A 25,806-nucleotide genomic window follows, 5' to 3' on the forward strand; every position below is an offset into this window, starting at 1 on the left:
ATCTGTTGAAACACTTTGTGCTGAAAGCCTGACAGCTCTTACAGTAAATATCTCCAGTGGCGAAACAGGAAGTCGCTTTTTGCAGAACCGAGGGGAGCGGCTGGTTCTGTCTGTTTGCTGTTGCTCGGTCCCAGCGCGCGTCGTTCCCTCTCGGCGGGGTCGCAACCAGGGGAGCAGAGCTGACCTTAAGGGGTCAAAAGGTCAACAGTCACTGTTTGCTCCTTTAAACAGGAAGTGGCTCCCGCAAACCGCCTCAGCGAACATCCCAGCGCACCCGCAGAGAAATATACGCAGCTGTTATTGTATTGTGTTCTCGTTGGATGCTCAAGAATCCTCGGGGACGGGAGGAATCAGCGTTTTGTTTTTAGGCCGGACACCCGCTAACCCTTTCTCATGCTGTCAGTATTAATCTTAAAGACACGGCATGTATATCGCACATCTATGTATGCATGTCACATATAGCTACAGTCTTTCACGTTGCTGAAGGGCAGAGTGGATTCCTGGAGAAAGCCGGGGATACAAAATGAAATAAAGGCCAAAGGACGGACATTAAAAACCCAGACCATCTCACATATTCATACCCTCGATTCGCCCGCCGTATCGAGCGCCGCTCTCTTGCCCCCCCGGACTTTGATGAGTCAGAGACGATTTCATTCACGCTTTTCATTAATTTCTGCGCCGCGAATTTTCGGCCGGAGATTTAATAATTGATGTGCTCTTTGTCAGAGTGGAGGGCTCGGTCGGTCGGCTGAACAGCAGGAGGACGTTGGTGGGTGGTGTGTGTGTGTGTGTGTGTGTGTGTGTGTGTGTGTGTGTGTGTGTGTGTGTGTGAGATAAACAAACCCATATTCTTATTCAAATAAATAACAGATAATTAGGAGCCCGCCGTCAACGCTCTGCGCTCTGACACTATTGTTAGTGTGCACACTGTGCACATTCGTCTGTATTACCTGCATCTTTGTCTGTACCTGTGTGGGCTGCATACAGTTACAGTACAGTTATAGTTACTGTAAGTGTCTATGTGGAAGACAAGGAGTGATCCTCTGTGCTGGTTGGTTGGTCGGTCGCTCACGGAGAGACTGTCTGCTTTCACCTGCCGTCCTGCCTGATGTGGATTTACAGTGAGTGGGAGGCAGCAGCAGCAGCAGGGCGAGTGGGCACACACACACACACACACACTGAACCACACAGTGTATTTGACTTTACATTTTTACATGTGAGCGGAAACAGCTTCCTTTTCTTGTTGTGATTTTTTTGTAAAATACCCACTAATGTGCTACTATCTAGTAATGTTCTTTAAAAAGAATCGCTCATGGAAACATATATATATACACACACACAAACATACATACACTCACACATACATACATACACTCACACATACATACATACACTCACACATACATACATACACTCACACATACATACATGCTGCTATATACCACACCTCTTCATATTCATACACTCACAAATACATACATGCTGCTATATACCACACCTCTTCATATTCATACACTCACAAATACATACATGCTGCTATATACCACACCTTTTCATATTCATACACTCACAAATACATACATGCTGCTATATACCACACCTCTTCATATTCATACACTCACAAATACATACATGCTGCTATATACCACACCTCTTCATATTCATACACTCACAAATACATACATGCTGCTATATACCACACCTTTTCATATTCATACACTCACAAATACATACATGCTGCTATATACCACACCTTTTCATATTCATACACTCACAAATACATACATGCTGCTATATACCACACCTTTTCATATTCATACACTGCTGGAAGAGCCATCAGAAGAGATTTAGGGTTAAGTGTCACATTGGCATGCTGACAAAGGGAAGCGGGGATCGGAACAACCTTTCAGGTTAAAAGACGACCGTCTCTACCTCCTGAGTCCCCATCTGATTACAGAATATGTCAAATCTGAACAAGAACTTCATATAAACTTGGTGCTGTCAGTTTTTGGTGCCTGTAGCTGGATACTGAACTGACGGCATAGCGATGTTAGAACCCAGCTTTATGCACGGCTGAATGTGTGTGTGTGTGTGTGTGTGTGTGTGTGTGTGTGTGTGTGTGTGTGTGTGTGTGTGTGTGTGTGCGTGTGCGTGAGTTACGTCAATTCACAGGTTCTGGGATCGCGGCCAATGCAAGTGTTTTCAGAAAATATTTGTTCCCGTGTCAACTCTGAGCACAATATCCGATCCCGTGTCCCCAGCGCTCCGTTAAATCATTAAAAATGTGCCGTTATTGTCAGTGTGGGAAATGCAAATGAGCACGTACCGTACAGTAGCTCGCAAATTAAATAAACCGCAGTCAGCTGTTTGTTTTTTTTTAGTTTTTTTTCTTAAAGATGGAAAATCACAGACAGGAACTCGAGCGGAAGGTGTGATGAGACGGTTCATATTCAGTTCACTGGCATTTGGCTCGCGTGCAGCCGCAGCTCTGACGCTCTGCTCCGTTGCCTACTTTACTGACAGGTTTTATCAGCAGCGTTGTTTCACCTGTCACCTGTAGATTCAGCTTTATTGTCTTTGCACAGAGTACAAGTACTCAGACAACAGAATGCAGTTAGTATCTAATCAGAAGTGCAAAAAAAGTAAAGTGCAGAGAAACATGTATAGTAAATTAGAATATAAACAGTATTGATAAGTATTGGCAGTATGAATACACTACAGAAGTTAAATAAAGTATGGTACAAAGAGTAGAGTAAATTCGCTATGGACAGATATGTACAGTTAAAAGAACTGAAAAGACAAGTGAAAAATGTACGGATCAGCTCCACAAGGTTCCCTGCTAGAAATATCTTAAGCGATCACTGACGGATTATCAATAACCCAGACGTCAATGCCCAAAAAATTGCAGTCAGTTAACGATGCCAAGTAGTCAAAACATTGCGTGTGCACCCTGATGGCCGCAGCCATACATAACGTGGCTTCATAATATCATAATAGTATGATTCATAATCACACTCATCTCTTTGCTCACAATTCCATCCGAGCCAGATGTGCTCCGACCACCTGCACTTCGCTGTTTAGCAGCTTTTGTTTTCTTCTATGCCGGTCGCACAAATCATTTTTATGCGTCCGCGCCAGCAGCAGCAGCAGCAGCAGCAGCAGCAGCAGCAGCAGCCGAGGCATAAAGCTGATGGCGAGACAACATGCATAATGCGCAGCCATTAGGGTACAAAGCGCGTGATTTTGAATTTCCTGTAACGTCGACGTCAGCTGCCAACGCTCCTTTGCCGAAGCAGAAGGTGGAGAGGGTCGACGTGTGGATGACGACGTGGCGGAAATTGCTTTTAAAAATCCCACTGGATAATGATCACGTGTATTGTTTGGATTTTAATGACGTGGGGGTTTGACATGCTTCTCATCGACGAACACAGCCAGCGGTGTACGTTCCTGTGCGGCTGCGTTGCCGTGCTCTCTTCTCTGCGCCGCCCGGGCGCCGGTTTGTGCCAAAGCCGGCCATATTGTCAAGTTGTGTATGTGCCTGTGCTGGGATATTACCTTAAATATCAGATTGCGTAGATGGAGAGAAGAGGGGCAGAGTGGATAAAGTAAAAAGAAACGGGCGGACGCGTTGAATAGTGAGGAGCTGGAAATGAAGTGAAGGCCCCTTGGAAACGCAAAAGACAACAGATGAATATACAGATTCATGAAATATGATCTTCAGTGCTCTAAGGCTATAGTGTGAGCTTAACGCACGAGGTAATGTTGGGTTCAATCCCACTGCACCGGTACGCAGATCCATCTCGACTGTACGAGTGTCAGACGGCTTCCATCCACACAGCCATCGCTCCCCCGCCCCCGACAGACTCATTTACAATATTCATGAGTCATAATTGGTTGTCACACATGATGTTAGCAGTGTGTCGGCGAGCGGCGGCCTTATCAACACAGCAACACATTTCTGGAACGCCTTCGCTCTTCTCTCTCTTTACTTCATTAGCGTTTCCGGCTCTCCATCCCCCCCCCCCCCCCCCCCCCCCCTCTTCCTCTCTGTGTCTCGTGAAAATAGAATTTATTCTTCCAGCCCGGCCACCATCTTTCTTCAGTCAAAGTGATGGATCCTCTTTCCCTGGCTACTAATTGTGTTTTCTGGAATTTTATTTGCCTATTAAAAAAAAGGAAAAAAGTCCTCTTCCCTCGTCCCTCCTTAGAGGAAGATGCCCCCGGGGCCAAGATATGCTTTTGTATAAGTAGCGGTGGAATGGGAGGAATGGGGGGGGGGGCTGATAGCAGGTTGTGCACATGTTTGTTTGCCTCGGCTAATAGATGGAAATGAACTCGAACGTGCGCCTGCGGCTGCGCCGTGGCCCCGGGCGCCACTCAGGCGTGACAAATGGCTCCGAGTCGTCCCAGAGACGCAGGCGACGCTTTTTGATGCGCGGTCATTTTGGGCAGCAGAGACGCGGTGGTTTTTAAATTTCCCGTCTCCTTAACTATTTTTGCTGGATTCATCGCTATTAAATTTGCCAATTTGATACCGATATTTGTACGCAGACTGTCCCGTGACTGTTTGTTCGGATGCCTTGAAAGTGTTTATTAGTACCTGACAAAAGACAGTCAGGAAACTGGAATGTTTTAATAACTAGTTGCAACTCACTCCCGGCTGATTTATCCCAGACGTGGTGTCTGCGCCACATCTTTATCTTGCGTCTCCACTTTCTGAATATTGCACATTAGTCTGTTTTTTTCTTTTTCTTTCTTTGGACGAGAAGTGATGCACAGACGGGGAAAAGATAACAAATGACAAACTCACTAAAATGTCCGATGTCAGTCTTCCGCAGATGCCGAAGCCGTTTACACAAAAGAGAAGAAGAAGAAATTATAGACTCGGCCCGAAAACAAAGAGCCTGAGATCGTCCGCCCATCAAATTCGGCAGACATTTGCAAATCGGCCGTGGATCATCTCAAGCAGTTTTGGAACTTGAGTCCACACTGGACATTTCGTGAAATACATCCGATTCTTTTCTACCCCCACAGTGTTTGACCTCTGTGACCCCAGCTGCTCCTCCTCTTTCCAAATGAACAGTCGTTACTTTCGATACCAACGTGGAATTGGTCAAATATAAATTCCCCCTCTTCATCCGTTACTCTTCTTTTTTGTTTCGTTAGATTGTGTACGTTTTTCTTTGAAGTGGAAAAGTAAGTTCGGCATCCTTCCCACACATTGTGCAGCAGCTCTTGTTCACTCTGTCGATGGCAATCAGGCCATTCAGGGGTTCGGTGCGGAGGGAAGGCATTCGGGGGGGAAGGATGTTGAGGCGGAATTGGTATTCTCACAGGCTCTGTGTGTGTGTGTGTGTGTGTGTGTGTGTGGCTTTGTTCCAAAGTGGTGTGAAGAAGAGAGGGACAGGGAGGGGGGGGGGGGGGCCACACTCTGGTGAAGGTCAGCGGGTTAAGCCGATGGGAATCCTTGGAGATGGGGTCCTGCCGAAAAGATGGTAATACCCCATGCCATGATTCATCGCAAAGGCATCTGTCTCTGTGTGTGTGAGTGTGTGTGTGTGTGCGCGCGTGTGTGTGTGTGTTTACAATGACGTCATCCCATCAGCCCCGCTGGCTGTCAGGGGGCTGACAGCCAGCGGGGCTGTGGAGGAGCAGTGTTTTCATTTCAACAGGCGAAGTGATGGACTGCCTCGCTCGGAGGCGGGGGGGGGGGGGGGGGGCTGCCACAGGTGCCACACTGCTCGCTGCGCCCATGGGAACGTGGACCCGAGGTTTGCCGTTGACACTCGACCTCCCGCAGAGCACATTAGCTACTTTTTACTTCCTTCGGCCACTTTGTGCTCGGGCGTCTCTGGAGCTCCAGTTTCATTTTAATCACAGTTTACTTTATATAGCCGTCCCCTCCCCCGGTCTCTCTCTCTCTCTCTCTCTCTCTCTCTCTCTCTCAGGTTAATTGAAGGGAGCTGCCTGTGGGAGACGGGCAGATGAGCTGTAACTATCAATATGGGCCAGAGCCCACTTACCGCCGCTCTACCAACCGCGGGAGCTAAACAAAAGCTTTATAACACTAATGAAACCATCCATCTCCTCCTCTAACCTCGGCTTGCGTAGGGTTGTAAAGTACAAAAGGTTTTCTGGGGGGGTTCTATCTTATTTGCAGTGCGGCCTGGTTGAAGCTCGCTCCGGTCGATATTTGGACGTTAATAATGGATCTGATGACGAAGTGTAATGTGTTGCCTGTCGTGACAAAGTCCCATAATTATCAGTGGACTGCCGCAGCCCGCGGAGGGTTTTTAGCTCTTTTGCCTTGCAAAAAGCCTGTGCTTTTGCTGTCCTTCATAAATCTCGCCGCTCTCATCAACCGCCTTTCGTTGCCGCGGTGTGTGAACTCAAGAGAAATAAGACAGAGAAATAAGACTCCAAGACAAACATGTAGTCCTAACATAGTGCTTCTGGTTGTTTTCAACTAATACATATTGAAATGGAATAATCGATGGAGTGGATGCTGACACCGTGGATGTGTCAAGCAGAAGTATTTATTTTAAGAGCTCAATATTGAGGATTCTTCAGTGTTCGGCGTCCCGGGGTAGTCGGCCCATCCCCGGTGTCTGCAGTGGATTTAGCTTTGACTAACGTCGCCATCGGCCCGCGACTGCGTCACCTCGAGAGGGACTTCAGCTGCTCCGTGATTGTTTCGGCTCGCCGTAGAAGCGACGGCCTTGCTTGGCGCCTGAGAAGACTCGTCTTAAGAGTTCCTCAGGGAGGAAAGACGCAAAATTCCTCAACACGTATGTACACGTGTCAGTCCGCTGAATGTAAATGTCCTTTTTCCCTCTTGTTTGGTCTCCACCATCTCCTGAGAAAAAAACATCTCGCTCTTTAGCTGCTAAATGTGTGACATTTTAGGCCGGGCAGGTGCAGTAGTGTGCGCTGGGTGTTATTGGTTGATCAGTGGAGCTTTAATCTGCATCTCCAACATCAAACATCCTAACGTGGCGTCAGACACGAAGAAAAATGTACTCTTCAGTGTTTTGGCAGCACAAGCAGTTCTGCCAGTGTGAGCGATCAGAAAAAGGACAACAACAATCACACAGTCATGAATCTTCTATGAATATAAGCTTAGCATACTGTAAGAGCAATAAAAGAAATCCCAGGACAATGTGCAGTTATCTGACTGTAGCTCATTAAGCTGCAGATGGCACTGCGCCGTCTGTTGTTTTCACTCATTAGCAAGAATTTATGCTGAGGCCAATCATCCAGAGTCATCAACTTCCACTGCCGCAATCATAGTTGAAATAGTCTATGATCTGTGAAATAAGATTTTTGTATTTAAAAAAAAAAAAATATATATATATATATATATATATATATATATATACACTACACAATTTGAACTCGCCATATTGTCTCCAGAAGCACTCTGGCAGTTCCTTTAAGTACTCATTAAACGTGCTTCTAATGTTATTTTTTCCCCCTTCAAATTCCTTAAGAGCGACATTCTAGGATCTAAAAAAAAAAAAAAAAAAGGGGTGATTAACTCAACTATATTTTTCCGCGCAGAATGTCTCACTGAGTCTCGGGGCTGTTGGGTCCGCGGTCCCTCCTGGAGAACTTTAATTAAAGCAAAAGTGAGGATCCCAAAAGAGCACGAGGGAGAAATCACCGCGGGACACGTTCACACCCTAAAAAAAAAAAAAAAAAAAAAAGCTGTTTATAGATGAGCTACGCTTGGTGGATCAGATCTAGAGGTTTTGTTGTTGTTGTTGTTGTTTGTTTGCCTCCTGAAATACTGACCCAGTTCGGTGTTGACTCTCGGCTGGCCCCAGTTGGCGGCCTCCTCCGAAACGCTGGTCCCACAACTTTGTCACTCTGGCCAATTGTCCCGGGCGGGGGGGGGGCGGGGCAATTCACAAGATCTGGATAATTATCTGTCTTGTGCGTGACAATTATCCCTTGCGGGCGAGAAATAAATAAAGCGAGTCATCAGAAAGATGTGGAGTAAGCAAGACGTACTTTTGTTACATAACGGCAGACTTTTTCAACTTTTTTTCTTTTCTTAAAAAGATGTTCAGGCAGCCTTCCTTTACTCGGCCATGTGAGATCACAGCGGAGGAGGGGAGATGGGGGGGTATAAAATGAGGCCAGTGACACACAACAGGGGGTCCCCTGGCACCTTGCACACATACAAGTTATGCCAAAAAACAGGGACATCAATCCTCTTAACCAGAGCCAGTGCGGCTCGGTTGGCCCGGGCGGCATGTGTGTGCACAAGCTTCTGGTGGGTTTGCAGTGCAGTTGTGCTGCTGCTGCTGCTGCCTGCATCCATAATGAAGGCCGGGACATCAACAGGAATGGGTCAGTAGGAGTGAAGGTGGGTCGAGGGGGGGGGAGTGGAGTGCTTCAAACTTTCAGAGAGATGGCGAGGGGATGAAAGACGGAGAAGGTGGAGAGAGAAAAAAGCCAATTTACATGCAAATGGCGTCCTCAGCCCCCTTCAAGCGGCTTGACGGGTTCCTCGCCCGCGTCCCGCCGAATAAGGGCCCTTGGCCGGCGGAGCGGTCGCCATGTTTACACAATCAACAAACAGCAGTGAGGTTAAAGTCTTTTCATGCGTCTGTTTGTTGAATGCCTACAGTATTAGCAACTGTCAGCTGTTGCGCAACTGCTTTGTGGCGTCTCGAGGACTCCGCAGCTGACTGCCTTTTTTATTCCCCCCCCCCCTCGACCTCTTTTGTCATCCCCTGTTTTTTGTCTCCCAGGCAACAGAATGGGCGCCGGACGTGGAGACCAGGAGATCCTGTCAGAGCAAAGGCAAAACAGAGGTAACCTCGATCGCGCCCCCCCCCCCCCCCCCCCCCATTACAACACTTCCGTGTCAGCGCCTGCCCGCCTCCACAAGAGAGGCCATCTTGATATCTCCTGGCTTTTGTGCTGAGGTCCTCCTGGGCCTCATGGGAGGGCTCGGCACAGAGCGCGGATTCCAGGCCCTTCAATCAAGAGTTGTTTTTCCTCCAGTAAAATAAAGAAAAGGAACAAAGGCGCTTCCTTTTCTGATAACTAATGCAGTGATCCGTTGTTCTCTGTCCATTACTGATTGCAACATGATTTTTTTTTTTTATCTCCCTTTGTTCCCGCAGTGCAAAAGTGCGACACCGGACACACACAAAACAGAAAATCCATCCCCTTTGAAAACCTTGTCGCCGCAATCACCTCAGTTCTTCTCCGCAAACAAAGCGGGCGCCCGTTTACGTCAAAATGACACTTGCATAAAAATGTCATTACAAAATAAATCCATCTCGCGCCTTTTGTTAAAACAGAATCAACTCCTTTTCTCACAGCGCGCGCGCCCTCCACTCATTGTGGAGCCTCCGTCGATGACGCTTACATTCATATTTCTTTTTCGAACAATAGACGCCACTTGAATAGACTCGGGAGCGAAAGCGGCACATGCCGCTGAATCGCTTTGGTCGCATGCCAGTCTGGTACGGAGAGACTTCGGTGCCCATTGTTCAGCTTCTTTTTTTTTCGCGAAATGTCGAAAAGGGTATTTAGCCAACCGCCTCGGAGCGTTTCGCCGCCGTACGTGTTTGAAAGGCTTTCCCCTCTCCTCGCACTCCTCCGCAGATTGAATGTCAGAACTACATCAGGGTCCTGCTGGTGAACAAGACGGAGGTCATGACCTGCGGAACCAACGCTTTCCAGCCGCTGTGCATCACCCGGGAGGTAACGGATAAGTGCGCGGTCCAGCGGTAAAATCTGTAAAAGCACTCGTCTTTCTCCATTTCTCTTCATCGCTCCCTCTGTTCTTCTCACCCCGCCGCAGGTGGGCAACATGAGCAGCGTGCTGGAGCGCGTGAACGGCGTGGCGCGCTGCCCGTACGACCCGCGCCACAACTCCACGGCGGTGGTGACGGAGAGCGGCGAGCTGTACGCCGCCACGGTCATCGACTTCTCCGGCCGCGACCCCGTCATCTACCGCAGCCTGGGCGGCATGCCGCCTCTCCGGACCGCCCAGTACAACTCAAAGTGGCTCAACGGTACGTCGACGCAGCACCAGCCGCTTGGTGTGGAGTTAAAGGGGCAGCAGGCGATTTTGGGGAAAGCTTGTTTCTCGCTTTGTTGTTGTTGTTAATGTGATTTGACTGCTCTGGCCGGGCCGCGACCTCCGGTATGGGAGGCCGACGCGGAGCTCCGGCGCCACCCGCTAGCGCGTGTCTTTACTTCAGGTGTTGACGAGTGGTGTGTACAACGTGCACTCGCCGTGTTGTGTGGCGCGGTCCGCCCCATTTTTGCAAGGCGAGTCAAAATGCGCTGATTTGCGATGAAACGTGTATTGCTTTGGAATCGCTCACTGCCCCTTTAATTTGAGTATCATTTACTGTAGCCAATGATTGTTTATATTTCCAAATGATGATCTTGTTTTTTTTTCTCCAATGGTTTTCAAACTGCTTGTTTTGTCCAACAACCGACATAAATGGGGAGAAACAGCTAAACCTCGGGTCGGAGACGCTTGCAGATGCTTGTCACATTGGTTTGGTTAGATAATAGATTGATTGAAAGATCGTCGAGCGTTTCAAACTCGGCATTCTGTGGAACGAGCGCGAAGAGTTTTTCCAAGCAAAAAACTTCTGAGCGATTCACAGGGTCAGCTGCTTTGTCGCCGTTTCTTATCGGACGCGAGAAATCGAAACAACCAATAGGATTAGTAATCTGATTGGGTCTAATCTCCACATGTGGTGAAATTGTCGGGTCCAGTCTCCGGTTACATGAAAACGTGTTTTTGCAGGGCCCGGCCCGCGGGGACGGACGGGCCAAGTCTGCACTTTTGCTTCCAATATAATCGGCTCCTTTGTTACGGCCAGTTAGATCCATTCGGCATGGGGGTGTTTTTTCAAAAGGGATTAGAGAGACTGTTTGGACTTGAAGTTGTGTCGGGAACACACAGTACAGGTCATGGGCATAGGAGTCGCTGGGATTATGGAATGACGGAGAACATGAAATGCTGTCAATCCCGCCGGTGCCTGTGTCAATAATCTCCCTGCTGCTGACACCGTGCCTTTTACCTCCGACCAGGCTCCAGGCGAAATCCATTCACACGCGCGCACACACACACACACACACACGCACACACACACACACACACACACACGCACACACTCTGTCTCCGGCGGAAATGTAGATGGACGTCCCACTGGAAGAGGCCGCCGTCGGGCTCCTTTCATATGCAGAAACGCTTCGATTCATTGGTTTCATTGAGGTGTGCAGAGGAGCCCAAAGAAAAAAAAGTTATTTTTAGGCATCTTGGAAGTAAAAAGGTCAAATTCATTTTCTGCATCGCGGATGATGTTAAGCGACGGCTTGCGTGGACAGGAAACTCTCCCCGGTTGGAATTATCATTACAAAAAGATGTTTGAATATCTCATAAACCCGTGATTCCCGTAGTTTCAAACACAATTTGAAAATGACCAAATGAACGGAGAGTTACAGTATTTTCCTGTATTTCAGAGAAGGCGAGGATAGTGCAGAATAGTACAGGCCTAAAGGAAAATTTGGAAATCATCCAAAACTCAATAATGAAGGCAGCCAAAATCAAGGTAAGACTTCTGGACGCAGACATGAAGCACTATAGGGAACGTGGCAGGAACAAAAACAGGAATAAACAAAACCGATTCCAAACCCGGGGAGGAAGAAGAGCGGCGTGGGGATAACTGGGCGCAGATGATGAAACACATCAGGGAGCGGCAGACAATCACAAGACGCCAGACAAAGACAGGAAGTGAAGGGAATAAGAGACTCGCAAGATAAGTCCAATCCAGAAATCCAAACAAAACTAGTTCCAAAAAGTCTTTTGTAAGTCTGATGCAGGGGCTCCAACTAATGACTATTGTCATTATATACTGAACTTCTACCATTGTTTTCTGCATTAATCCTATCAAGGTTTATTCTATAAAACATCAGAAAATGTCAATCACAAGGTCAAATGTCTCGTCAGTCCAAAACCCAAAGATATTCAAATAACAGTGAAATGAAACGGAGAAAAGGAGCAAATCCTCCCACTTTGAGAAGCTGAGTACCTGACATTTTCTGCTTGATTGTTGAGTAATCCTCTTTGGTATGAATCACCTTGTCATCCGCACTAACTGTTTGAGCTGTGTCACAATGAGAGGTAGCTTGTGAGGGTCAGGAATGGAGAGGTAAGAAAGCCAACAGCGAATGAAAGGAGAGGTGGAAGGTGTGTGTGTGTGTGTGTGTGTGTGTGTGTGTGTGTGTGTGTGTGTGTGTGTGTGTGTGTGTGTGTGTGTGTGTGTGTGTGTGTGTGTGTGTGTGTGTGTGTGTGTGTGTGTGAAGGAGGAGGGATGCGAGTTGCGGGGCAGGGACGAGGAAGAGGGGTGAGGAGGGAAGCGGAGAGGATGGACTGAAGAGTCAGTGAGCAGTGTAATTATTCCTCTCGGCAGGGAGAGGGTGAAATTACAACACACAGCAGGAGGAGGCTCTGACTGTGTCTGTGTGTGTGTGTGTGTGTGTGTGTGTGTGTGTGTGTGTGTGTGTGTGTGTGTGTGTGTGTGTGTGTGTGTGTGTGTGCTTACAGTATATGTATTTAGACTATGCAAGCTGTATGTGCCTCCATGTGTGTCCAAACTCTGTGGGTGCTTTGCTCTATAACACACGCACGCACGCACGCACACACACACACACACACACACACACACACACACACACACACACAGACATACACACACACACACACACACACACACACACACACACACACACACACACACACAGAGGATGCAGGAGGGAAAAAGATGAGAAGCAAAGTAGTGTCCTCATCAGCATAATCATAACTGGCTGCACAGTCAAACACACACGTTGCTGCACTCCACTCTAGCTACACACACACACACACACACACACACACACACACACACACACACCCATGCAGTCGCAGCAGACAAAGACTGCTTGCCTTCACGGCTGATTCTGCGAGGGATATGGAGTTGTGCTCCCGGTGGATTTGGGGGTGTGAATGAAAATCTCATTTCCAGCTCTAAAGCCTCTCTCCAGTTCAGGAGAACTCAAGACGTGGGGGAGAGGGGGGGTGGGGGGGGGTCCTGGATCTAATTAATCTGTTCCCTTATTGGATTGGGAGCCTGCCAGGTGCTGACCAACTGTTTCCCATCATGCAACAGGAGCGACATGAATCTCAATTCGCGTTTATGCCACTCGCTCTCGGCTCCTGTGTGTTTTGGCACAGAAATACAACTCAAGCAGGAGATTTTCTGAAAGCCTGTTTTTTAACCATGCTGACACACACACACACACACACACACACACACACACACACGTGACATTTCAACCTCAAAATTCAAATTCAAGTTTTTATACATCTGATTTAACTAACAAAATACTGTGCATTTCGTAAATGTGCGGACCTATTATATACTGTATACACAAACATATATATATACATATATATATATATATATGTATATATAGTACTCGAGTGGCGTTACAGACATCAAGAGGGCCAGCGTGAAGGGGGATGTAGTGTCAATGTACGGTAGCTGCGAGTGAGGTTGCAGATGTTTTTAACCATGTGAATGCCCCCCCCCCCCCAACCTCTCCCCTCCCCTGTGTAGGACAATGTACCGTGGCCCTCAGGTCACGCACAAATGCCCTCTGGGGAGTCAGGATTTGTTTTTGTCCACTTTCTGGATACGGTAGGAACATGATGTGCCCAACGTAGACACGAAAGGCTCGTTGTAAGCGAACGAAGACACAACTCGTCTTAGTTTTTTCGAGAGGTCCCTGCACAAATGAGAACGTGATTATGGATATTAGGTTCAATTTTCTGCCAATAGGTCCTCTGCAGTTCTGCACACGGGCCCCTGAATGTAGTTCAGCATGCAATCGGTGCTGGTTTACTCTTTTTTGAAGCCTAACGTTTTACAAGCAACATCAGCTCTTAAGTCTGTATTTATGGAGAGTAAAATATATATATATATATATATATATATGTTTATGACAATTATATTAAAATCAAAAGGTAAAGTTCTGTGCTGGTTAACAAGCAGGTAAAGGTTAGAGAAAATCTGACCGAACGTCATCCCCCTTTTAACACTAACGGATGATATTTCCATTCCCTTCTATGAATATTGAACAGCAGCACTGTTTACACACTGTAACTGCGTTTGATCCTGAATGTCACGCGACGTCACTGACGGAAGCGTCGCTCCCTTTCGGCAGACCGACCATTCTGCCAGATTGAGCAATCTGTTTGCCCACTCGGCGGCGTGCTGGGGAGAAAAAAAACCAAAAACTCAACGCTCATCATATTTGCACCCACGCAGCTTCAGCGATATTATGCATGAATCTGTCAGCTCCATCTGCCCTTTGGCTGACACAGGTACAGTGTGCATACAAGTATGTAAACACAGAAATGGCCTGGTGGTGTGCATACGTACACACACACACACACACACACACACACACATACACACATATACAGTACATGAGCTGAGACGTGCATGAACACTGTTATGTATCCTTATGACAGTTGCCTCCGCTGCCGTAAGCGACCAGACGCGACACCGCTCACTTGTTCGTCCGCCTGTAAATGTTCCTGTGCATTACGACGACGAGCAGTCAGTTTTTTTTTGTGTCGCAGGTAGAAACGTTACATTATCGTGGCGATAATGACATTAATGAAATTGCTGGGTTCGTTCTGTTTTCCTTTCCCCCTATTAGGCCTTTGATTTAAAAATGCAAATCGATTGGCGAACTAATAAGAATGTCCACCTCATTAAAAGGTCAAATGGAAGGAGTTGTCAGGGTCTGGTGTGTGTCGTCGTCTTAACCACGTTTAAAATACTGCTTTTCCGAAATTCTCGCAGAGTAATTATCAGCGGGAGATCTTCTGCACCTGCAGCTCCTTTGATATAATAATCGATCACCGTTTCATAGTGTGATTAACTCCCGGAGCTGATTTGGTCAAACAATCACGGGCCCCTGAGGCGCATTTCATATTTCATCATGTCTGTTAACAGGTCATCGCCATCGTGTGTGTGTGTGTGTGTGTGTGTGTGTGTGATATCACTTACGATAAACGTGTGTGTGTGTGTGTGTGTGTGTGTGTGTGTGTGTGATATCACTTACGATAAACGGGTCCCAGAGGGAAAGTGAAGCAACGGCGGCTGTGAGAGGAATACTATCTCTGTTTCATCGCACTACGACTACCACTCACCAGAGAGAGACACACACACACACACACACACACACACACACACACACACAAGCGAGAAAGAAAGCAGGAACTTCACTGCGATGACGCCACCGTCAGATCAGCGTCGAATCAGAGGCTGTGGATTTCTTCTTTGGCTTCAAACTACAACTTTCAAATGCAGAAATGTCACGGTTGAGGTAGATGTTCTGTCATGAAGAGCAAAGTGCGATTTGAGAACGAACGAATCCAGAGGGGGGCATGGTGTAGAATAAATGCTGGGTCATGGTTGGGGGTCTTGACACGGGGTCCGTGTATCCTCAGCAAAACAGACGCCGAATCTGGAACCAGTCGGCGGGGCGGTTGTCGGGAAAATCGGTGATGCTATGAAGTCCGATTTCTTCTGCCGTCAAAGTTTAGCTTAGTTATTAAGATGTCATTTTCAGATGCTGAGCTCCAAAAGAAAAACTAATCCGCCCACACATAGAGGTCGTCCGCCCGCAAAGCGCGATTAGATGCTCAGATTAGATAACGTTGGGCTGAACTAATCCCTCGAGCTCTTTCAATGTGCATGTGAGCGTCGGCGTTGTGGCTTTAAGACCAAGACGGATGACCGGAGGTCGAGCTCCTTTTCCCCTCCACTCTGGATCCTGTGGTGATGAGTCATGAGTTCACACAGGGATGACTGTCACGTCCCATTCCAACCCATTATTCAGTCTGCTTTACCTGATAACCCGGCCTGGTCCGGAGGGGAGGGAGGGGCAATTAATCATCCCCTCGCCGTCGCCTAAGGGCAATAAAAGCAGCGCGGGCCTCCAGTTAAACAGACGCAGCTCTGTGGCGTCGCCATCAAAACATCAGACAGATTAATCGGGAACCCGTTTTTTTTTTTTCCTTCTTCCGCCTCCCTGGGCACCTTCGCTCGTTCACACGTTTGACATTGACACTCTTTTTCCGGGCGTCATAAACAGGAGTGCGAGTGTATGATTCCTGAAGTCTTCGTCGCAATCCATAAGAAGGAGCGCGCAGCGTCCAGAAGAGAAATGCAGCAAATAGTTCTTCTTCCCCCCGGAGTCATCGCGTAATGATTCTCCCTCTCCTCCTCCTCCTCCTCCTCATCATCATCATCATCCCTTCTTCTTCTTCTTCCTCCCCCCCGACAGAGCCCCACTTCATCTCGGCCTACGACATCGGCCTCTTCACCTTCTTCTTCCTGCGGGAGAACGCCGTGGAGCACGACTGCGGCAAGACGGTGTACTCGCGCGTGGCGCGCGTCTGCAAGAACGACATCGGCGGCCGCTTCCTGCTGGAGGACACGTGGACCACGTTCATGAAGGCGCGGCTCAACTGCTCGCGCTCGGGCGAGATCCCCTTCTACTACAACGAGCTGCAGAGCACCTTCTACCTGCCGGAGCAGGACCTCATCTACGGCATCTTCACCACCAATGTGTGAGTGAACGCGACACTGCGCCTGTTCACACCCACCACTTTTTACACCACGAGGCTTTCTAATGAAGGGGGAAACATAAGGCGGTGTCTGGTATCTAGGCAACGCACGGCAAGTTTATTTGTACACAACACAATACACGAAACATTAAAAGCACTGGGAAAAAAACATGTATACAATCACATCAAGATACGATATTTAAAAAAGAGTCAATAAAAACATGTTAAAGTAGAATAAGGCGTAAAAGTTACAGTGCAGTACAAGAAATCTAATCAAAAGACTTGTAATAAACTATTGATTATTCATGATTTTACCACAGTATGTTCTTTAAATCGGGGGATTGCCAAATATGAAGCTAAACATTTCATTCAAATGAGTATGAATGAAAATATGTTACTTTGCAAGGACCGAGCACATGATATAAATATTTAAAGGTTATTTACGCACTTTTTTCCCCTCATAGATCCTCTTTGGATCAAGTGTGATGGCAAACACATTAATAACTTATGCACATGTTAAATAAGGTGGTTCTTTTTTTTTAAAGAATTATCTTTAAGCTAGAACAAACAATATCAACTGTACAGAATCTTTTTTTAGTTTTACTTAGTTTCCTCTTGCAAGTTGTAATGAGTCTGCATATTCATAAATGTTTGTATATACTAGAGCCACAACAGTTAATCGATTAGTAATCGACTACTGAGTTAATCGCCAACTATTTTGATGATCGATTAATCGGTTCAAGTAGTTTTTTATGGAAAAAAAAGAGTCAAACTTCTCTGATTTCCGCTTCTTGAATGTGAATGTTTTCTGGTTTCTTTGCTCCTCGGTGACAGTGAACTGAACATCTTTGGTGTGTGGACAAAACAAAAACATCATCATTGGGGTTTTGGGGAAACACGTTCGCCATTTTTCACCACTTTATGACATTTTATGGACCAAACAACGAATCGATTAATCGAGAAAAGAATGGACGGATTAACCGATAATGAAAAGAGTCGTCGGTTGCCGCCCTAGTATGTACAGAGGGAGAACATGATACTGTGGTGACCTTGCAGCGATTGTGTCAGGGCCTGACCTCCACGTCTCATTCAGCCACTACATGGGTTTTTATTTGCACATCTTGCATCCTTCTTTATTAACATTTATTTCTGAGATTCATATTTCGCCAACTCGTCTTAACGATGAGCTGCCTTTGACTGACGAACGCTAATCGGAGGAAACGGCGGCGGCTGCACTTCAAGGTCAGACTTGAGGATTCAGTGTCAAGGGTTTAATAACGACCTCATAAGAACCATTGCCTCATGTCTTTTAATATAAATATCGTATGGTATATATTTTTTTACTTTCTTCAACATGGCGACGTCGAGCAGGAGCGTCGGCAGTCGGACACATTCGATGGAAATTTGCGCATCAGGTCAAATTCGTTTGAACGTGATTCATGGAAAAAATTGCAGTGATTTACCCTCCAGACATAATGTACCTGTGTGTGTGTGTGTGTGTGTGTGTTTGCAGCCAGAGGCTTTTTCCTCCACTTTCCAGACATTAAAGCTACAGTATCAAATGACGGCTGCACTTAATTAACCAACGTTGTGCAGCCAAGTGGTGTGTGTGTGTGTGTGTGTGTGTGTGTGTGTGTGTGTGTGTGTGTGTGTGTGTGTGTGTGTGTGTGTGTGTGTGTGAGATCCGTGACCACACATGCAGCCATGCAAAAACTCCTGAGCTCTTGCAAATGTTTCTTTTTTTCCTTCAATATTCTGGGAACAGGGAGAATATTTTTTATTTTTTTTAAAATGAAATCCCTCCTGTAATAACAGGATCTCATTTCCCCCCGGCGCAAATCACGCCGCAGTTTATTATTCCGTCCGCTAAAAGGAACAAATAATTTTTCGGCACATTGTTCATTACTTTTTCACCGTATCATTCGTTACTTGTTACAGCTTCACTGTCGCCCGCGATAATTACACCTTTGGGAGCGGAGCGGAGGCTTTACAGCTTGGATAATTCATCTGAATAAGATGTAAAAGTGAAAAAAGTCAACGCGGTAACCCGATACAGGGTCTACTAATTGAATATTTCTATTAGAGAAAAATATATTAATATTGTTATGACATCTGCATCACCTCCGTGTCTGTCGATGGATGATAAAAAACACATGCAGGGATGAAGGTTGCTTTGCTTTTGGATCAGTTCATCTTGAGCGTGAACTTTCCGTCTTATAGGTTCAGCCAACCAGCACAAAGCAGTACTGTATAGGTTTTTGTAAAAAAAAAAAAAAAAAGGAAAATGACTGTAATTTAATTCTTATCCGCGCGCTTTTCCCTGACGTCGTCCTCGCTGTCGAACAGAGAAAGACACAAGAAGCCGCAGCTGCAGCTGAAGAACCCCTTCGTACAGTAACACCGACGGGAATATTAATGATGGGGAACAGTGACACGCAGAACCAAAACACTTCAACCTCGAGCTGCTTTTCATGTCAGTCCCTCCGATTTCGTCACTTCGTGAGCTTTGTCACTGTGACATTTCCCCGCCGCGCCCCTGCACAGACGGAGTTTTTGGAGCCCCCCCCCCCCCCTCCGCCCCCGTTCTGGCTAATGATCAGTGTGGAAGCACGCAGCTCTGGATACAGACGCTGACTCACGCTCCCTCTGGCGTGTGATTGCTCCGGGTGGGGGTGTCGCCGACGCTGAGAGCCAAAACTGTGTTGCTTCGAGATGTTGTTGTGCTTTCTTAATGTTCGATCACATTTTTTGGCTGAGTAGTGGGAGGAATGTGTCCGTCACTACAATTGGCCAGTCGCTGTCTAACGCTGCCGTCGAGAACTGGATGTCAGTGAAGACATTGCAATCAAGAACTACTGGCTAGATGTACCATGTATATATTCACGGTCCCCAGAGGACGATTCCCTAATTACTTTTCATCTAAAGTTAGCACCAGGTCGAGATTACTCACCACTGACTAACTTTTGGGCCGGAGACAAAATGTTGTTCCCAAATTCTAATTTAAAAAAACATAATACAATGTTCAACACGATCGAGAATAGAGAATCATGTTTTCAAAAACAAGCTGCAATACAGGCTCGTGTTCACAAAGCAAGGATATGTTATCTGAATAAGACCAGAGTTGTGTGTGTGTGTGTGTGTGTGTGTGTGTGTGCGTGTGTGTGTGTGCGTGCGTGTGTGTGTGTGCGTGCGTGTGTGATTCGTTGTGTGTTCCGTCAGGGGAGAAGCTGACTCCCGCCTCTCGCCTTCCGCTCTCTCACCCGTTAAGCTGCTGGGGTTCGCCGCCACGCGGCCCGCTTCCTTTCAGCGAGACAAGAGAAAAGAAGGGCCAGTGGAGTCAAGACAGACAGAGAGAGAGATGGAGATAGAGAGATGGAGATAGAGAGATGGAGAGAGAGAGATGGAGATAGAGAGGAAAGGAACGGAGATGGGAAGAGGTAACGAGGAAGAGAGCAAAAATCAGGGAGCTCCACAAGCCTTTGTCTTTTGTCTCCTCCTTCCTCGCCCTTCCTTTTCCGAGAGCGAGTCATCGAAACCTCCCTCCCAAAAAACACCCACCTCCCTCGTCGGCGTCGGATATGTTAATGCAATCAACGCGAACACTGTCGCCGCCTCCCTGGCCTGAATTAAACAGCTGCTCCCGGGAATTTGGGGCCGTAACACACAACAGGGGAGAGGGACGGAAGCAAGTGTCCTCTCTGGGCCAGGACCCCCTCAACACCCCCCCACTGCCTTTATATTTCCTGTGATCGATAAATGGCGGAGCTCCTGAGTATCTATATGTTGTTAGAAACCAGTTACCAGGTTCTTGAATGAAGGAATTTGCTGCTTTTCTGTGTTTATTAATTGTAAATTTCATATTTTTAAGAAAAAAGTATTTTCTTCAAGTTCTGCTGAGTGAATGATTCTGGGGTATTGCATTTCCATATACTGTATAGGGAACTTGCGAGGGAAACATATATATATATATATTTTTTTTTTAAAGGTCAAAACTGGTCCAGTGCGTCTTACACGTGATGCATTCAGGCACAGTGTTTAGTGTAGGTCTCCCGCGTCATTAGAGCCCGGGAAGAACGTAGCCCTCATGTTTCAGTATACTCTTCTGGCGTCTAATGATTTAAAAAAAATGTTATTTGTCAGGCAAGATTTCTAATTTTAAATGTCAAGGGTTACGAAGCGGGGGGTTTTAGTATTCCATCAGAATGTGGACGTTTAAGACCCCAAAGCGCGGCCAGCTCTTTCGATTAACTCCGGTCTCTTATTGGCAGGGTCCTTCTCACGCGTGGAGACATTCTCCTGTCGGGGTGTGACCGGCCATTCCTGGCCAATTATGAGCCTCCTTATCTGTTGTCCGGGCGCCTTCGGTGACCCGCTCCTCCGCTTCACTGGTTCTTAGAGGGGGGGGTCGCGTCTGAGAGGCCCGAGGTGGGATGAGGAGGCAAACGGTCCAATTAAAATTCATTAGAAGACCATTTCATCTCGTTTTTTGAAATCATTTATGGGGCAAAACATCCAAACATTTGCTGGTCACACGTCTTCTCACATTCAAGGATTTGCTGCTTCTCTTCGTCTTATCTTGTTATTGATCATCTCCTGGGTTTTGGTGTGAAGACATTAGCCTGAGCCCTGAGAACTTGTGGAGGCCATTTTCTATTTCGTAAACCAAGTAGTGACAGAAATAGTGAAAACTGCCTCCACACACCTGGCCAACCGCTGCCCGGAGTGGATTAGTGGTTTAAAGTTACAGGGAAGAGTTGCACGCGCCGCCGCACGTCAACCAAACGCCACCTCAGTCTGATTATCGGCACCAGGGATCCTCAGGTGCAGCCATAACTAAGAGCTTAGCGGTCCCTCTCTATTGTTAAATCTTTTTCTGCGTTTGAAATCCCCTGGCACAACGGCAGACCCGTAGGAGCCCGTCAGGCACCGAACACCGCCCCAGGGTCCCGGAGCCCCTCCCGGCCGGGACAATGCGGGACTGACTCCGAGTGAGATCCGACTCGACGCGAGGGAGGGAGAAGCAGACCACATAACTCAAATACAACATTTTTCCGATTTTACACAACCCATCATATCGACTCAGTGGCAGCAAATCTACCTTGAAATGAGCTGCGGCCCCCGCCCCCCCCTCCCCGGCAGAAGACTGGGCCTGATCTGAATACAGTTTGACAGAGTCTGCTGCTGGAGGGTGGGTTTCATCAATCCTGCTTGCAGAGATTTCTATCAAACTGAAACCACCTCTTGTGCTCTCTTTTCGGTCCCCCCCCCCCCCCCCCCCCCTCCCCATGCCTAATTTGCATTTTACTGACAATACTGTGGAAACAGTATCTGCCTCTCAGGTAGTTAACAGAACGGCGTTAGACTCGGTGATCTGTGCACCTCCTCACGGGAGCTTGAATCCAACACCCGGGGGGGGGGGGGGGAGTTTGTGTGCAAGCGATTGTACCTGCGGCGTTGCGTTCACTGCACAGTGTAGGTGCTGCTGACTCAGCCCGTGTGCCTCTGAATGTGACGGTTTGGGGCCAAAAAGCTGTTGCTTTCGCCGGCGTATTGTTGTGCGGTGTTGGAAATGTGTACGCATAATCCGGGCTGTCCCCGGTTCAATTTCTGATGACGGCGCCCTTTTTCTGCCGCGATGCAGGTATTCACTGAAGTCGAAACATTGGCCTTATTGTGGGCTTTTCAGCCCGTGGCCTCCTCCAATAGAACGGGGTCGGGTGCATGCGGCCTAACACGCCGCGGTTTCTGCTGGACTCCTCTGCACTTCCTCTGCTCCGGTGCACTTTTCTTGTTAAACACTTTTTCATTTTATGTGCCGCATAAATAATAAATGTTGACCAAAGAGCTTTTAAATACAGGTCAGAAATACAATCGGATTTTTGAAATCTTGAAAAGATTAAGAAATTGTAGATCAACCCAGGAATACAACACGCATTCTCCAACTCATACGAAGAACTATTTCATATGTGGTTAAAAAGAACCATATCCAACGTTTTTCCTGCAAAAAAGTGCGACGCAAATACTTTTTCCGCCTCCGATCATCAGCGGCCTTGATACTCTACTTTGTCAGTACAAACTCTTTGGGGAACATTGAATGATGTAGGTGCACGCGTGGATCTGTGCACTGAGGAAGCCAAAGCAACGCGGAATATGAGGATTTGATAGAAAAGGCGTTGACTGGGATGAATTCTGTTAACAAAAAACCAAGATGGGCTGTAACAGCAAAACAGCGCGGCAGGTGTCGAGCGGCGTTCAATCACTTCGCCAGGTGCAAGACATATGCGTTGCATCCATTAGTGGGGTAGACCAGTTTTTCTCGTCAGTTCACTTTGACCCACTGCCGAAGGAAGATGTCTTAAACAATGTGGACGCTGTCGGAGCTTCCTGTGTTGGAGTTTGGCCTCAAACCCACAGTTTGACTTCCCATCATGTCAAATTATGCGTTTGTGTGTGTGTGTGTGTGTGTGTGTGTGTGTGTGTGTGTGTGTGTGTGTGTGTGTGTGTGTGTGTGTGTGTGTGTGTGTGTGTGTGTGTGTGTGTGTGTGTGTGTGTGTGTGTGTGTGTGTGTGTGTGTGTGTGTGTGTGTGTGTACGAAATCTGCGGCGGCGGCTGCTCGGTCATTGCAGCAGATTATGTGCCTGTGGTTTCCTCCAGTTTGCTGTTTGTTACCACAGCGCTCACTCTGCTCCACATACTCCCCACCAGAGCCATTGACCAAAAAGAAAGAAAGAAGAGAACGAAAGAAAGAGCAATTTCATCAGGGTCTGGAGGCTGTTGCGCTCGGCGGCCTGCGAAGGCGCTCGGCGAGAGACGCCCGTTTCGCTTCCCCCTCATTGTTTAGCCAGAGCTCATTTGGTGCGGTGATGACGGAACACGTTTGTTTCCCCGCAACCCCCCGAACTGAAACGCTGAAACTGAAACCGACACATTTTCCAAAGCGCCCAGAGACGGATGAGTCTTTTAGGAAAAACGTGTTTCCGTAAAAGGATGGAAAACGGAAAAAAAACACCGAGCAATCCAATTAGTGCGTTGTGTGTAGGCGATCCGGACGACTCTGTTTGACCGGAGCAAAGGTCACGCGCATCCTGCAGGAATCAGTGCAACTTCCAACTTTCCATAGAAAGTTTCTACTTTGACGGGATTAATGAGCAAGTTTGAGTTTTTGATTCTCTTCCCAGAGGCGAAGTGCGAAGGTCCATGCTCGGCCCACAGATCTGTCTTGGTCTAAAACCATACGACGAGGAGCTCCTTCTCGCATCAGATCTTTTCCTTGCTGTCCTCGAAAAGTAACCCAATAGCTGTAAATCTACCCTGTGGTTCGCCCAGTTCGGAGATTAGTGACTGAGTCCTAAGAAAATGAAAATGCAGGAAAATTAAGAGACCTTGCAAAAGCAACCTAAAGGGTTGACAAGCACGGGTCAGGCGGCAGCTTCCACTGATCAACACTTTGCCCGGGCTACCAAAGCATCTCACGGAGCATCATGAAGTTTTACACCTCGCTGTCTCGAGTCCCTCGAGTCCCTCTCTCTGTGCCGGCCCCCCGCTCTTTCCCCCCCCTCCTGCAATGTTATCGCTCGCTATATCCTCTCTAACCGGTGGTTCATCAGCATCTCACGAGCCGAGTCGAGGCGGTCGGCCGTTCCCTGCATAGTGTAGCCAGCGCTGGGTGTAGAGGAAAGGGGGAAGGAAAAAGAAAGAAAAAAATCTATCAGCGGTAGCAGGAAGTTAAAAAACTCATTACCCTGCTGCACATTATGGCCAAAGAGCGTCGCGATAATAACTTTACTCACACCGGCAGTTTAGCTGGGTTTCTACTCTTGTATGTAACACCGGTGAGGTGTGTGTGTGTGTGTGTGTGCGTGCGTGCGTGTGTGTGTGTGTGTGTGTGTGTGTGTGTGTGTGTGTGTGTGTGTGTGTGTGTGTGTGTGTGTGTGTGTGTGTGTGTGTGTGTGTGTGTGTGTGTGTGTGTGTGTGTGTGTGTGTGTGTGTGTGTGTGTGCGTGCGTGCGTGCGTGCGTGCGTGCGTGCGTGCGTGCGTGCGTGCGTGCGTGCGTGCGTGCGTGCGTGTATGTGTGTGTGGGCACATAAGCCGTGCGATTACCTCCTACATTCTCGGCCTAATGCTGTCCCCATTCGCTCGGCAAGGCTGATAGCATTACTCGCCCTGCAGCCAAAGCGAGCCCTGCGACATAGCTGCTCCGGTTTTAGTGCAAGTTTAAATGATAGGACTTTCCATTAAGAGGATGGAACGCGTTATACAGAGTGGCTTTATTACACAGCTGGAAGCTGTTGATTTCAGTTATGGCTCCACATTGACTTCCCGACACTGTAATGATATGAATACGACTGTTGAAATAATATCTTTATTTTTACCATCTCTTCTTCTCCCCTCATCTCTTCCCTCATCACTCCTTCCCACCCCCCCCCCAACTCTCTTGTGCCCTCCCCGTCTATCTCTCTATAAAGCAACAGTATTGCAGCGTCCGCAGTGTGTGCCTTCAACCTGAGCGCCATCACCCAGGCTTTCAACGGGCCCTTCCGCTCGCAGGAGAACCCCCGCTCCACCTGGCTTCCCACGCCCAACCCCATCCACAACTTCCAGGTCGGTTCAATCCCTTCAGTCATTTCACTCAGTCAGTATGAGGAACGTTTTCAAAAACTTAAAGGTGACATATCACGCTCATATTCGGGTCCACACTTTTAATTTGGGTTGCCACTTGAAAGGGATTTACATGCTCTAATGTTCAGAAAAGGCATCAGTGTGTCACACTGACCAATCCTGCAGCTCCTCTTTTCACCCTCTGTCTAAAACGCCTGGATTTCTTTTTGCCCCGCCCTCCCGATAAACCCCTTTCATTTAGACCAAAATTGTGACATTTTAACAGGTTGTTTTTGGAAAAGTTTCAACAAAAATCCCAAACAATTCAAGATTCTGAAGGTACTAGTCATTATTTATACATGAAAAAGACGCCACACTAATGGAATAGTACAGATATCACAAGACACCCACAGTCTACACTTTCACGGCATTGTTGTGCTTCCAAACATCCATCCACAACAGCTCCAAACACCAGCCGAAAGTGGAATCTGCCAACAAATCAATCTTTTCATTTCAAGTCACCAAGAAGCCGCCATCCACGG

The 25,806-nt window shown here is 47.5% G+C and overlaps 1 protein-coding gene across 7 annotated transcripts in view; it reads left to right on the forward strand.

The window, feature by feature from the left end:
* Nucleotides 1-25,806, forward strand: part of sema5ba (sema domain, seven thrombospondin repeats (type 1 and type 1-like), transmembrane domain (TM) and short cytoplasmic domain, (semaphorin) 5Ba) — a 128,424-nt gene that overhangs the window by 72,278 nt on the left and 30,340 nt on the right. For 6 of the 7 annotated variants that reach the window (XR_007032128.1, XR_007032129.1, XM_047337327.1 and 3 more), the window contains 5 exons: nt 8,760-8,822; nt 9,625-9,723; nt 9,824-10,037; nt 16,384-16,669; nt 25,132-25,267. Coding sequence is in view for 5 of the 7 variants with exons in the window: in XM_047337327.1 (XP_047193283.1) it covers nt 8,760-8,822; nt 9,625-9,723; nt 9,824-10,037; nt 16,384-16,669; nt 25,132-25,267 (798 nt within the window). In the remaining 2 variants the exon portion in view is untranslated. The remainder of the gene's footprint in view (nt 1-8,759; nt 8,823-9,624; nt 9,724-9,823; nt 10,038-16,383; nt 16,670-25,131; nt 25,268-25,806) is intronic. The other variant, XM_047337326.1, reaches the window with a different exon arrangement.

This window comes from Scophthalmus maximus, chromosome 14, assembly GCF_022379125.1.
Source record: "Scophthalmus maximus strain ysfricsl-2021 chromosome 14, ASM2237912v1, whole genome shotgun sequence".
NCBI lineage: Eukaryota > Metazoa > Chordata > Actinopteri > Pleuronectiformes > Scophthalmidae > Scophthalmus > Scophthalmus maximus.